At 52.8% G+C, this 13,105-nt stretch overlaps 2 protein-coding genes across 3 annotated transcripts; one reads left to right on the forward strand and one right to left on the reverse strand.

Annotated features, from left to right (window-relative positions):
• Positions 1-75: 75 nt before the first annotated feature.
• On the reverse strand, positions 76-5,191 carry LRRC46 (leucine rich repeat containing 46). Its single transcript, XM_082704814.1, has 8 exons — positions 4,842-5,191; positions 4,638-4,743; positions 3,007-3,115; positions 1,972-2,018; positions 1,575-1,684; positions 1,323-1,392; positions 841-989; positions 76-580 (listed from the first exon to the last, which is right to left on the reverse strand). The coding sequence occupies exons 1-8, from the start codon at positions 4,852-4,854 to the stop codon at positions 213-215; spliced, it is 972 nt and encodes a 323-aa protein (XP_082560940.1). The 5' UTR covers positions 4,855-5,191; the 3' UTR covers positions 76-212.
• An 83-nt stretch (positions 5,192-5,274) lies between these two features.
• MRPL10 (mitochondrial ribosomal protein L10) lies at positions 5,275-11,619 on the forward strand. Of its 2 annotated transcripts, none has more exons than XM_082704831.1 (5): positions 5,275-5,385; positions 7,707-7,876; positions 8,722-8,886; positions 9,137-9,281; positions 10,680-11,619. In XM_082704831.1, exons 1-5 carry the CDS (start codon positions 5,334-5,336, stop codon positions 10,934-10,936), a joined length of 789 nt encoding a protein of 262 aa, XP_082560957.1. In that variant the 5' UTR covers positions 5,275-5,333; the 3' UTR covers positions 10,937-11,619. The 2 variants fall into 2 exon arrangements, with proteins under 2 accessions (XP_082560957.1, XP_082560958.1); XM_082704832.1 differs by lacking the exon at positions 5,275-5,385 and adding an exon at positions 5,775-5,799.
• The last annotated feature ends 1,486 nt before the right edge of the window (positions 11,620-13,105 follow it).

A 13,105-nucleotide genomic window follows, 5' to 3' on the forward strand; every position in this document is an offset into this window, starting at 1 on the left:
TTGGGTTCTATATTTCTGTGACTCCTTCCCACTGCCTTGACTGCTTGATGCCCCCCAATGACATGAAAGACATACTCAGGGCTGGGTGACATTTTACTGGGGGAGCCTCCTGTCACAGGTGAGGGGAATGAGGAGGAGGGGAGGCCCCACCCATGCCCTTTTCTTCCCCCTTCCCCGTTCCTGTGGAATTGCTGGTAGGGACGGGCTGCCCTTCACTTCTTGATTCTTTTGGTCACAGTTTTGGTTGTGCTGGGGGCCCTCGACACAGAGGCCTTGGGGCCTGTGGCTGCTTTGGTCCCCTTCTTTGCCTGGACAGTGCTTTGCTGGCTGGAAACCAGAGGGCAGGGTTTCTTGGTGGCAGAGGTAGCTTGTGGCAAGGAGGCAGGCTTGGGGGGTGTCTCCTTCCCTTGGCTGGGGGTGACAGAGGGACTGTTGTCCTTAGCCACGGGCCCCCCAGGCAGCAGGGGGAGGTCAGTGAGGGCGGGCTTCGTCTCCATCCTCTGAAGGTGCTCATTCAGGGCTGTCTGCTGTCTGCGCTCCTTGTGTCTGTCCATCTCCTGCTCCAGCTCCTGGAGGAAGCCTGGGAGGGACAAAACGGTAGGCGGTAGATGGAGCCCTGGGCTTGGCAGGAAGGCCCTTGGCAGGGAGGTCTCTGGCTGACCCTTGGAGCAGACTAACCTGCTGCCATCCCTACGAGGAGGGGCCCAGGGTTGGGGTGGGGAGGACACGTCACTTGCACCCCAGACTGACACCTGGCCCTGGCAGGACTTAGCTACCCCAGTGCCCCACAGGGCAGAGGAGAGTTCTAGAGAGGGTGCAAGCCTTGGAAGGCAGGACCACCTCGCTCTGTGCAGAACGGGCTGCTCAGCTCCGGGAACTCCTCCTCCTCATCGTCTGAGGCTTTCTCCTCCTCATCTGAGGCCCAGCGCTCTAACACAGGCTGCTTGTCCAGGTCCAGGAGCAACGGCAGGGCTTCTGTGACCAGCTCCCTGTAGGGCAGAAAGAGCAGAGGATCCCCCACCCCGGGAGAGCACCCATGGGTGGGGAGCCTGGGAGGAAGTGCAGACACAAGCCGCAGCAACCACACCGGGAGGGCTGGTGTTCACAGGCGGGGAGATGGGCCTGTGGTCAGTCCCGAAAAGCTAAGGGCTGGCTCCGTGTGGACCTCGGGGTGGGAGAGAAAAAGCGTCCCACTTGAGCCGGGGTGGAGGAGAAGGCGCCATGGATAGTGACCAGTTTGCAGGCTGAGAGGGGGTCTGCGTGGAGGTAGGAGGAGGAGCTCGGCCACCCCCCATTTCTTCCTGCCCTCATGTCTTCCTCACCTGTATCCATCCCGGTTGGTGCAGCTGTTTCCGGTCAGGTTGAGGATGAGAAGGCTCTGGGGGAACTCATCTGCGTGCACCAGGGAGAAAGGAACAAGGGTGTCCTACCCCTCTCCCTGCCCAAAGCCTCTTTGTACAGCCTTCCCAGACCCCCAGAGGCCGTGCTGCCAACGCAAGCTTGGGGAGATGGTAGCAGAGAAGGGGGGGCCCACACAAGGCTTGTCCCATGAGCTGGGGCCAGGGCCTTCCTACCCAGCTTCAGTGTTTCTATCAGGTTCTCAGAAAGGTCCAGAAACTGGAGATGTGGGAGGTCACGGAGGTTTTCCACCTGCTTGATTTGGTTTCCTGCCAGAGACAGGAAGCTGCGGGGGGAAGGAAGGGGTGCAAAGACAGAGCTGCATCATGGAACCACGGGAGGAAGGGAGGAGGACTCCAGACGCCCGGGGACCCTGGCTGAGCAGCCTGATGATGAGTGGGGACTCGTGGCCCCCTGGGTGGGGGAAGCAGAGCCGGGCTTGTTGGGTCCTCGGTGGACAAGACATTAGGCTTGGAGAAGTCTGGACCAACTAGTTCTCTGGGGCATGGCTGGGTCTCCCCTTCTCCCCGTTCTCTCCCTCTCCCCCAGGCCTGAGCCCTGTACACCACGTACCGCAAGGAGGGGACGCAGGCCAGGTTCTCAATCCGCTGGATCTTATTCTGCAGAAAGCAAATGAGTTGGGGAAACTGGGTAGACCCTGTCCCCTGTTGCCACTGGCGAAATGGCGCTCTGGGAATGACCCCCTGCCCCCTGAACTGGTTCTCGCTACCCGGGGATGATTTGCTTTCTCTGGGTGGATGGTCAAGGGGGGTCAACTTGGGGGCTAGCTATGCTTCATCAAAGTAAACGCTGCTCAGCCCACAACCACAGAGGGGCCTGGAAGTCAAGAAGGAGACCAAGGGGCCACGGGGCAGTAGTGGAGGCCCGAGTGGTGGCTTAGGTACACACAGGGAGTAATGGGCACACGTGACTTTGATTCATAAAGTTCCTGTGGGGAAAAACAAAAGGAGCGGGGTACAGTCAACCTGGAGGACCCTGAAACTCAGTCAGTCAACCACCACCACCACCACCACCTCCGACAGCAAAACAGCCTTCAAGGTTCTGAAGGATGCAGTAGAATCTTCTGGCTCCCTCTTCCACTTCTATAAAACACGAAATGGGCTGGAGCTATATATATATATAACATGATAAGGTAGATACCAAGAAGAAATTTGAGGCCCAGAGAAGATGTCTGACAAAAAAACCAGTGATTCAAGAGCATGCTTAGGATTTCTTCAGGGAGGATTGCTCTTCCTACTGAAGAGAATTCCTGATTCATCTGGGAACAGTTCCTTCCTTCTTTTCTTCCCCTTCCCTCTTTCCTTCCTTCCTTCCTCTTCTTCCTTCCTTCCTTTTTTCTTTCTTTCCTTCCTTTCTTCCAAGTAATCTCTACACCTAATGTGGGGCTTGAACTTACAATCCTGAGATCAAGAGTTGCATGCTCTACAGATAAGCCAATCAGGCGCCCATCTAGGAACAGTTTCAATGAAGGTCTGCCTCCCTGAATGGCAGGGAATGGGCAAGGTGACCTGATTGGTTGTTTTTGGATTAAACAGACTTGGTCCACAGAGGGTGAAGGGGGAAGAAGGGCAGGAGGCAAGAAGTTACCGCTTGCAGATAAAGGCTGTGTAGGTTCTGGAGGCCCTCAAGATTCCCGATACTGGTAATCCCCTCCCGGTCCAGGCGGACAGTCTGCAGTTCAGCCAGAGTGTGAAACCTGGAAGAACAGTCAGCAGGTGTTGTAATGGAATGCCACTTCTGTGTTGTCTCAGCAGGGAATATGGGAGGGGGAGGAAAGGGGTTTCAAGATAAGTGCCTTTGATGAGATGTCAGGAACTCATGAGGCGGTGTCCCCATCATGAAACCATGAAACTAGAGCCCTGGATCTTGGTCAGAAGCACTGGGAAGGATCAGAAGGTGAGAGGAGTAGAAGGCCCTTGGACCAGGAAATGGGTGATAGCAGCCTATGGTTCCTGGAGAGACTCAGAGGCAAGGGAAGACTTCCTTGAACCAGTGTGGATGGTGGAAGCTGGGGCCGGGGCAGAGATGAGACAACTCGGAAGGAGGATCCTTCCTTCTTTCCCTTTTGAGTGGTCCATGGGAGGACCTTTTCCCCATTCACTCATTCATTCATTCCACAATATTTACTGCATGCCCACTAGAGACAAATGAGAGTCCCTGCCCATCACTATTCGAGAAGCCGGCCAAACATCTAGGACAAGTGGATGACAGACACAAGTACAAGGGACCAAAGGAGTGCCTGAACTGTGCATGGACTCCTGAATTGGGGGACAGGGAATGCTTCCCGGAGGAGGTGATGTAAGTGGGAGTTGGCTGGGAAGGTGAGAAGGGGATGAGGAGAAGGCATGTCAAACAGAAGGAACAGTGTGTGCTAATCCAGGCTTTCTCCAACTTTTTTTTTTTTAAGATTTTATTTATTTATTTGACAGAGAGAGATCACAAGTAGGCAGAGAGGCAGGCAGAGAGAGAGGAGGAAGCAGGCTCCCTGCTGAGCAGAGAGCCCGATGCGGGACTCGATCCCAGGATCCTGAGATCATGACCTGAGCTGAAGGCAGTGGCTTAACCCACTGAGCCATCCAGGCGCCCCGCTTTCTCCAACTTTAATGTGCCCATGAGTCCCTTGGAATTTTTGTTCAAATGCAGTTTCTGGTTAAGTAGGTCTGGGGTGGACCTGAGAGTCATTATAACAACCTCCCAGGTGATGTTGCTCAGCACTAATCTGAGAAGTAAGGCGCTAAGGTGTGAGAATGTCGGGTCTTAGAGGAATAGTGGAGAACGGCAAGAAATAAGGCTAAAAAGGCAGCAGAGCTCAACTCATGCTAAGGCATTTGGATTTTATTCTGGAAGTACTAGAGAGCCAAGGAAAGTTCCATCAAGGTGTGTCTGATCAGATTTATCATTTAAAAGGATCACTTTGGTAACAGTATAGGGATCCAGGCACGGGGGCAGGGGAAACCAATTAGGAGTTTGTTGAGAGGTGATGGCCTAAGAGCCTTATTTAAGGCAGTTCAGTGGGCATGGTTTGAAAAGAAAAGAAAAAAGAAAAGGAATAGAATAATGTTTAAGGAGGCAAAATCAATTGGACATGACCATTGACTGAATGCATGGAGTAAGTAAAGAGAGGGATAAAGATGAGTTGACAAACCAGTCCAGCTCAGGGGACTGGTCATCCTGTGTGATTCAATCGCCCACCACCTCCTTCTCCCCCTGGCACTCACATCTTCTCTGACAGATCCTCATCTTCAGGGAACGTCAAGTTCCGCTTGGTGATAAGGGCTTCAGTAATGCAGACGCCCCCTTCCTCTGGACTCTGGGCAAGATTAGCTGTGAAAAGATGAGTCCAATTGTTACGTTTCTTATTCTTGGAAGCCCGACCGTACCGTTATCCGAATCTTCTACTCACCACCCCATCCCCTACTCACCTCCGGGCATCATTTAAAGGCTATTATTGGCCTAGCATGGGCTCAGGACGAAGGGAAGGCGACCAACTTGGATAGCCCCGGAGGTGGCGGAACCCAGGATGGTGTGAGGAGGGAGAACCTCGGAGACTCGAGGGATAAGGGAAAGGGGTTGATTCAGAACATTATAATGCATGAGGTGCGGTAGAAGACAAAAGTAAATCTAGGCGGGGGCTCAAGAGTTTGACGAGTGAGACGGGGCTAGTAAAACTGGGGGATTGTGGGTAGAGAGTGGCGGGTGCGGATGGAAAGAAAAGAGCTGTGCCCCAGAGTCTAAGCGTCGTTGCTAGGAGACTGGACGCCGGTTGGGCGTCAGTGGGGCGGGCTCGCAGCGGCTCAGCGCATGCGGATTGGTGCTCCAGCCGGCGGATTCGCAGGCTGTTTCCGGTCCCAGGACTTCCCACAATCCTTAGCTCCTTCTGTCCCTCCCGGCTCCCGTCTGTGCTTCCGGTGGCGATGGCTGCGGCCGTGTCTGGGATGCTGCGAGGGGGTCTCCTGCCCCGGGCGGGTAAGGAGCGGCCCAGGTCCTCATGGCGCGTTCCGGACGGCGCTCTCTAGTTCTGTCTCCCCTCCTCCACTACTGACCCTCTCCCGCAATCTCTTACTCCAGACAGCTCCTGATGACCCCTGAACTCAGCTAGATCGCTGGTCTCCTTCCTCCGTCTAATTCCCTGTGGCTGCAGACATTAGTAGTAACAGCAGCGCAGCAACAATGACAGCGACAACCACAGTGTTTCTTCCCTCCGCCCGAGGCCCCCTTCCTTCTCTGGGTTTCTGTAATCCACCACCCAGCTCCTGCTCGCCTCTACTTTCCTTTGCTTGTACCACTGCCCGCCCGGACCTTGGCGCTGTGCCACCTTTTCACGGTCTCGGCCTAAATGTCACCTGCTCAGGCCTGCCCTGGTCACCTTCTGCAAAGCAGGTTTCTATTGTTAAAATGTGTATTTTGCAGCCTCTTTATGGACCCCTTTCACCCCTCAGTCTGTAATTTTGCATATTTTTATGTGTTGTTTCCTGTTTTAGACTTCACACTCGGTAAAGGCAGAACCCTTATATTCATTCAGCATAGCCGGCAGGTGGCGTGGTGCCTGGCATTAAGCATGCAATAGACATTTGTTTAATGAATGATTTCACTCACATAATATAGGCCAGGCACAGTGGTAAATAAATGATTTACATGTATTATCTCATTTAAATCTTAAAGCATGTCACGGAGAAGTAAGTCATGATCATCTCCTCTTTACAGGTGAAGAATTTCAGGTTTAGAGCAGTTGAGTGACTGGTCAAGGTCACAGCTAGTAAGTGGCAGAAGAGATTAAAATCTTATTCCATCTAGGGGGGCACCTGGGGGGCTCAGAAGATTTAAGGATCCAACTCTTGGTTTTAGCTTGGATCCTGATCTCAGGGTGGTCAGATTGAGCCCATTTCAGGCTCGGTGCTGCTGAGCTTGGAGCCTGCTTGGCATACTTGCTTTCCCTCTGAGCACCCCCCTACCTCTGTCTCTTAAAAAAAAAAAAAATCTGGTTCATCTGATCCAAAACCTGTGTTCTTAACTTAGGTTTTGTGGCTGCTGGCAATAAAACCTCTCACCCCAGTAAACCTCCATGCTCTCTATTAGAGCCACCTTCTAGCTGACCTTTTCCCTGAGACCCCATCCCAATCTTGGGTAGGGCTGAAGCTCTAGCCTGGGTCCTTTCATTGAAGATGAAAGGGTCAGTTAGGCTTACAGCTTTCAAGTGGCTCCCTTATCTTCTGAGGCGTGCTCTCCAGCGATGCCTGTAAACAAGAACAAGGGAAGGGGAGGCTTGTTTGGGGGAGCTGTGAGGGCTGTGTAACTTCTTTTCCCTCTTGCTTCAATTCATGGGCGAAGGCTTCAGAGCAGTTCTAGAGCAGTGGTTTTGGACTTCAGCATGCATCTGTAACACTTGAAGGCTTATTAGAGACCACTGTTTGCTGGGCTCCCCTCCAGTGTTTCTGATTCAGGAGGACCAGGACAGGCCATGAGAACTTAGGTTTCTAACCAGTTACCAGGAGATGCTGATGTTGCTGGCTGAGTAAAGGGAGCACACCTTGAGAACGGTTGGCTTAAACCAGGGGTTGCCATATTGCGGCAGGACTGGTCACCATGTTTTATAAATAAAGTTTTATTAGAATACAGCCACTTCTGTTTGTTTCATATTGTCTAGGGTTGTTTTCATGATACGATGGCACAGTTGAGTAGTAGTTGCAGACTGTATGGTTCTTTAACTTTAAAGATTTACTATTTGGCTATTTAAGAAAAATTTGCAGGAGGCCTGGGTGGCTCAGTGGGTTAAGCATATGCCTTCAGCTCAGGTCATAATCCCGGGGTCTTGGGATCGAGCCATGTGTCAGGCTGCCTGCTCAGCGGGGAGTCTGCTTCTCCTTCGCCCTCTGCCTCTCCACCCCTGCTCTGTGTTCTCCATCACATTCTCTCAAAGAAAGAAATAAAATCTTAAAAAAAAAAATAGGAAAAAAATTTGCTCAATCCTCTCCCCCCTTTTTTAATGTGTTCAAATATACTTTCTCCCTTGTTCTTATCTCCCCCACAACCCATCTCTGTACATAGAGAAGAGCTGGAGAAGTGGGAGCCTCAAAGGATCAAACATTTGACCTCAGGTCACTCATTAAAGAGAAGGGAAGTTTGGGGGATTTAGAATTCCTAGCAGACAATTCCTTGTCCCTCTCTTGTGTTGGGTCTAGCTCTGTGAGCCATGGTTGTCTTGCTCAGGGGTGGGCTTTTTCTCCATCTGAGACTGACTAAGGACTCCCAGAAGCTGCACGTCCCAGCGTTGCCCTTTCCCCTCCTAGGTCGGCTGCCCACCCTCCAGACCATCCGCTGTGGCTCTAAGGCCGTTACCCGCCATCGTCGTGTGATGCATTTCCAGCGGCAGAAGCTGATGGCTGTGACTGAGTATATCCCCCCAAAACCCGCTATCAACCCAAGATGCCTACCAAGTCCTCCCAGTCCCCCACCGGAGGTAAGGAGGACACTGCCCGTCCTTGGTGCTGGGATGGTGGATTGATGTGACCTTGTCTCTGACGCCATAATGAAGTAGCTCTCCAGGACCTACGCCTCCACATCATTACTTCCCCCCTTTGACCCCGTGGGCCAGATGTTTTAAAATGAAATGTGCGCTTGAATCTGCTTGGCATTTTGGGCACTATGGATTGGATGGGCCTCCTGGATTTCCTTCATTCTTTACTGGTCTCCCCCAAATCGTGTGAAAGTTATGCAAGCAGGTGGAGATAGGGGAGAGTATCTTTGTTGTCTTGAAAGGACTTGAAGCTTCTATGTTTTCCTAGAGGAATGGGAGGAACTTTTTTGTCCTTAAAAAGAGCAGAAAGACCAGGGGAATTTGTACCTTTATGCTTGTTGTCAGGCCCACATGCTGTCAATTTTGAGAAATACTGTCTTCAGAAAATGAAGTCTTCTCCTTGGTTCTGAATTAACACTGCAAAAGAATTATCTTATGTTTATAATTGGTGAATTGATTCAACATGAATGCAGCATCAGAGAGAGAAAGTAATTTTGACCACATTATTGTTAAATGTTGACTGGGTCAGACCAGTGACCAGGTCATGGGGACGAGCTTTGTCAGGTGTGACAATGCTGCTCTAAAGACCGTGGTTATCTGACAAAAACGAAGGGCAGAATGGGAGGGGGAGCATGTCCTAAGAGGCAGGGCCCCAACCCTCCTCCTGAACACCGATACTTCCCCCGTTTGGGCATCCCTGCGGGTCCCAGCACCCATTCCCCTGGGGAGAAAGGGGGACAAGGAGAAGGGCAGCTGATGTTCCCTGGGTCATCTCTTCCTGACTACAGGAAACAGGCCTGATCCGCCTCCTCCGTCGGGAGATAGACACGGTTTTCCGAGAGAACCGAATGATAGCTGTCTGCCAGAATGTGGCTCTGAGTGCAGAGGACAAGCTGCTCATACGGCACCGGCTTCGGAAGCACAAGATCCTGTTGAAGGTCTTCCCCAACCAGGTAGGGAGCAGCCCTCTGGTGCGGGCACCCTGCTCCCCTGCCTCCGCCAACGCGGACTGTAGGGCCCCTTCCCAGATCAGGTTGTTCAACCCCACCCCACCCCAAGCAACCCTCCAGTCTGGTGCCTGCACTGTGGCTGGGGGCCAAGGAGACTGTCAGCTTGCACCCACAGCCTGACTTGGCCTGTGACTGGGGTGGGCAGCCTTTCCTCCCACTTGTCCCCAGGAAGCCGTTTATCCTGCTGTTCCAGGTTCTAAAGCCCTTCCTGGAGGATTCCAAGTACCAGAACCTGCTGCCCCTCTTTGTGGGGCACAACTTCCTGCTGGTCAGTGAGGAGCCCAAGGTCAAGGAGATGGTACGAATCTTGAAGAGTGTGCCCTTCCTGCCACTGCTAGGTGAGCAAGCACCCTTGTGGGTTGAGGATGGGGATTAAGGGGAGTGGGTGCTACCGCGGCCTGATGCCATCTGCTAAGTACACGTGAGTAGAACTGTGGCCATCCTTGTGGGGGGCCATCACTCACAGATGGGGCCTGAGTCAGTAGCACCATTTGTTGAGGGCTACCTGTGTCCTTCCGGAACCTATGTTGGCTCACTACTCTGCGTCTATCCATCCTTCCTTCTCCCTCCCTCCCTCCATCTCCCTCTCCCTTCTTTTTCTCTTTTTAATATTTATTTATTTTAGGGAGCGGGGGCGGGTGAGGGGCAGGGGCAGAGGGAGGTGGGGAGGGAGAGAAGCAGACTCCATGCTGAGCAGGGAGTCCCATGCAGGGCTGGATTCACAAGCCTGAGAGCATAACCTGAGGCAAAACCAAGAGTCGGATCTTAACAGCCGGAGCCACCCAGGTGCCCCCAGTCTGGCTTCATTTCTGCCCTGGGGAGAAGAGGAGGGAAAGCAGAGAGGCCTCTGCAGGGAGAGGAAGTTCAGACACCTTGAGTCTAGCAGTGGGGTACAGAAAGCCACACAGATGGTGATACTTTTTTTTTTTTTTTTAAGATTTTATTTATTTATTTGACAGAGAGAGAGAGAGCGATCACAAGTAGGCAGAGAGGCAGGCAGAGAGAGGGGGAAGCAGGCTCACTGCTGAGCAGAGAGCCAGATGTGGGGCTTGATCCCAGGACCCTGAGATCATGACCTGAGCCAAAGGCAGAGGCTTAACCCACTGAGCCACCCAGGCACCCCACAGATGGTGATACTTAAAACAAACCCCCCCAGATAAGGGACACCAAAGGGCAGGGAGCAATGTTTCCCAGACTCCTCTGATGCTGGGGATCCCCAGAGATGGTTCTTTTATAGAGAAGACTGGTTTTATAGGTCTCTGTGGACCACCCCCTACCCCACTAATACACACCCTGTGGTTCTTTCATTTTTCTCAAGATTTTATTTATTTATTTGACAGAGATCACAAGTAGGCTGAGAGAGAGGGGAAGCAGGCTCCCCGCGGAGCAGAGAGCCCAATGCGGGGCTTGATCCCAGGACCCTGAGACCATGGCCTGAGCTGAAGGCAGAGGCTTAATCCACTGAGCCACCCAGGCACCCCGCGCCCTGTGGTTCTTTAAGAAAGTTTAGGAAACCATGACTTAGTGGCAGTTGGGCCAGGTGGATGTCCTATGTCAGGGTTTTCTAGGGAAGAGTTTGGAAGGAAGGAAGGCGAATAGTCCCGACTGAGGGGGGGACCAGATTCGGGGAGGGCTGGGAGGTGGAGAAGGGCAACAGAGCATGCGTTGGGACCTCAATCGTTGTTTTCAGAGGAGAGAGGCGTTTGTGGTGCCCGGCTGACCCTGTGTTCTTCCAGGTGGCTGCGTTGATGATGCCATCCTCAGCAGACAAGGCTTCATCAACTACTCCCAGCTTCCCAGCCTGGCCCTGGTGCAGGGCGAGCTGGTAGGAGGGCTCACCTTCCGTGTGGCCCAGACCCACCTCTTGCTTCAGCACCAGTCCTTCCAGCTGACGGCCCTGCTGGACCAGTACATCAGACAGCAACAGGCGGAGGACTCTGTCGCGCCGGCCGGCGGGCAGCTCACTTCTCCTGACCCTATTCCGAACTCCTAGTCAGCCTGTTGTACCCGGCCCGCCCATAAACACACTCTGCCCCTGTGGGCCGCACCCTCATCCATCAGAGATGTGGAAGCACTTGGGGTGGGGAGTGGCGTTTGTGACCTGACTTTGCTGAGCCTGACTTCCCAGACACAGGGCCACATGGGGATGCAGAGATACCCCATTTCCGAATAGAGGCTCTGAATCACACTGTCTTTGTCTCCAGTATTCCCACCCTGGGACCTAACAGGAACAGGCTTTCGGCTCTCCGGGCTCTGGGCAGAGAAGCTGAACAGACGAAGTTGCACTCTGCCTCCATGTCATTGTCCCTTGCTGCACATGTCTCCTGGCCTGTCCCCTCGACGGTGCGCTGTGCTGGATTGGTTCCCCCTCGGTGCTTGTGCTGAGAGCCAGGCTCTGCTCACCACTTGACATACCTCAGTTCTCACTATGTCTCCATATCACACCCATTTCACAGAGTTCAGTAGTCTGCCCAAGGTCATGCAGCTAATAAGAGGCCAAACAGGGACTTGAACTAGGCTCTCTCTCTGCTCAGAAGACTGTTCCCTGGATTTCTGCCCTCGAGCTTCCTCATTAGGGTCCGGGGTGTGCCTGAGTATTAATTCTCCACCCTCGGGGTGTGTCACATTATGGAAAGGTTGGGAGCACTGGTTGATGATAAAATGAAATGCATTTTACTTCCTCTTGTTTTGCTGTGTGTGAGCTGGTATATCCTCTGTGTAGTCTTATTCTCACGGCCACCTCTGATTCTCACTTCCCCTCCTACAATGTCCTTTCTCTTTCCATGTCCAGGTCCCCTGCCTCCCTGGACCAGTCCCACATGGCATCTCTTACTTGTTTGTCCTTTTGAAGGCGGCTGCCAGCTCTGCCCATTAGCCAGCATGATCCATGTGATTCTGAACAACAGCTGGGCCAAACGAGAATTCTGTATTAATGAGGGGGTCTGGGGGCTCTTGATGGAAGACCTCATCCCAATTTTGGAGAACCAAAAGTTCCTAATGAATTAGAATGTTTAACTAGAAGCCTGCCCTTGTCCTTGATTAGAGTAGGGAAGGTGGCTGTCGTGCTTTCCTCCCAGATCTGAGGCCGTGCCACAGCCGCTCTGGCTGTGTTCTGTTCTGTGTCCTGGTCTGGGTCCGATTTCCCACGGTTCCCAGCTCGGTGTTATATGCCCCAGGGATGCTTGATCAATCTAAAGTGAGTTAAAAGGCTCCGGAGGCTCGTGGATGTCAGAGCTCTTCTGGCCAATGCTGCCCAATGCCCTCCCTGACTCCCAGACGCCTGCTGGATGCCAGCAACGCCCTCCTGGGTCAGCAGGAGCTGTGCTGAGGCTATGAATGGCTGAGAAAACAGGCATCTCCCAAGAAATGTGTTGGATCCTGTAGGGTAAACCGAGGCCTGGGGGGAGGAGGTTGCCCATATTCCTTCTGGACCAAAGAACCCGCACTGCATCCTTCACCTGCTGCTGATGCCTGAGGCCCTGCCATTAAAAACTCACTTCCCAGAAAGCAGCCTCACTGCTTAAAGCTGTGAGTCCATTTTGCATTCATTTTAACCAGGGTTAGACCTTTTTTACAAAGACTTTATTAAGAATGCGTGTATGAGAGTGGGGGGAAGGAACAGAGGGGCAGAGAGAACCTCAAGCAGATTCTGCGCTGAGCCGGAGCCCTCCGCGGGGCTTGATTTCCAGACCCCGAGCGGAAGAGAGTCAGAGGACGCTTAACTGACTAGGTCATCCAGGTGTCCCAGGTTTCTTAAGAGTTTATTTTTTTTAATGATTTTATTTATTTATTTTACAGATCAAAAGTAGGCAGAGAGGCAGGCAGAGAGAGAGGAGGAAGCAGGCTCCCTGCTGAGCAGGGAGCCCGACATGGGGCTCCATCCCAGGACCCTGAGATCGTGACCTGAGCCAAAGATAGAGGTTTAACCCACTGAGCCACCCAGGCGCCCCAAGAGTTGATTTTTAGTTAGAATCCAGTACTGAGGGCGCCTGGGTGGCTCAGTTGGTTGGACGACTGCCTTCGGCTCAGGTCATGATCTCAGGGTCCTGGGATCGAGTCCCGCATCGGGCTCTCTGCTCGGCAGGGAGCCTGCTTCCCTCTCTCTCTCTGCCTGCCTCTCCGACTACTTGTGATTTCTCTCTGTCAAGTAAATAAATAAAAT

This window comes from Mustela nivalis (genome assembly GCF_964662115.1).
Source record: "Mustela nivalis genome assembly, chromosome: 17".
NCBI classification, from domain to species: domain Eukaryota; kingdom Metazoa; phylum Chordata; class Mammalia; order Carnivora; family Mustelidae; genus Mustela; species Mustela nivalis.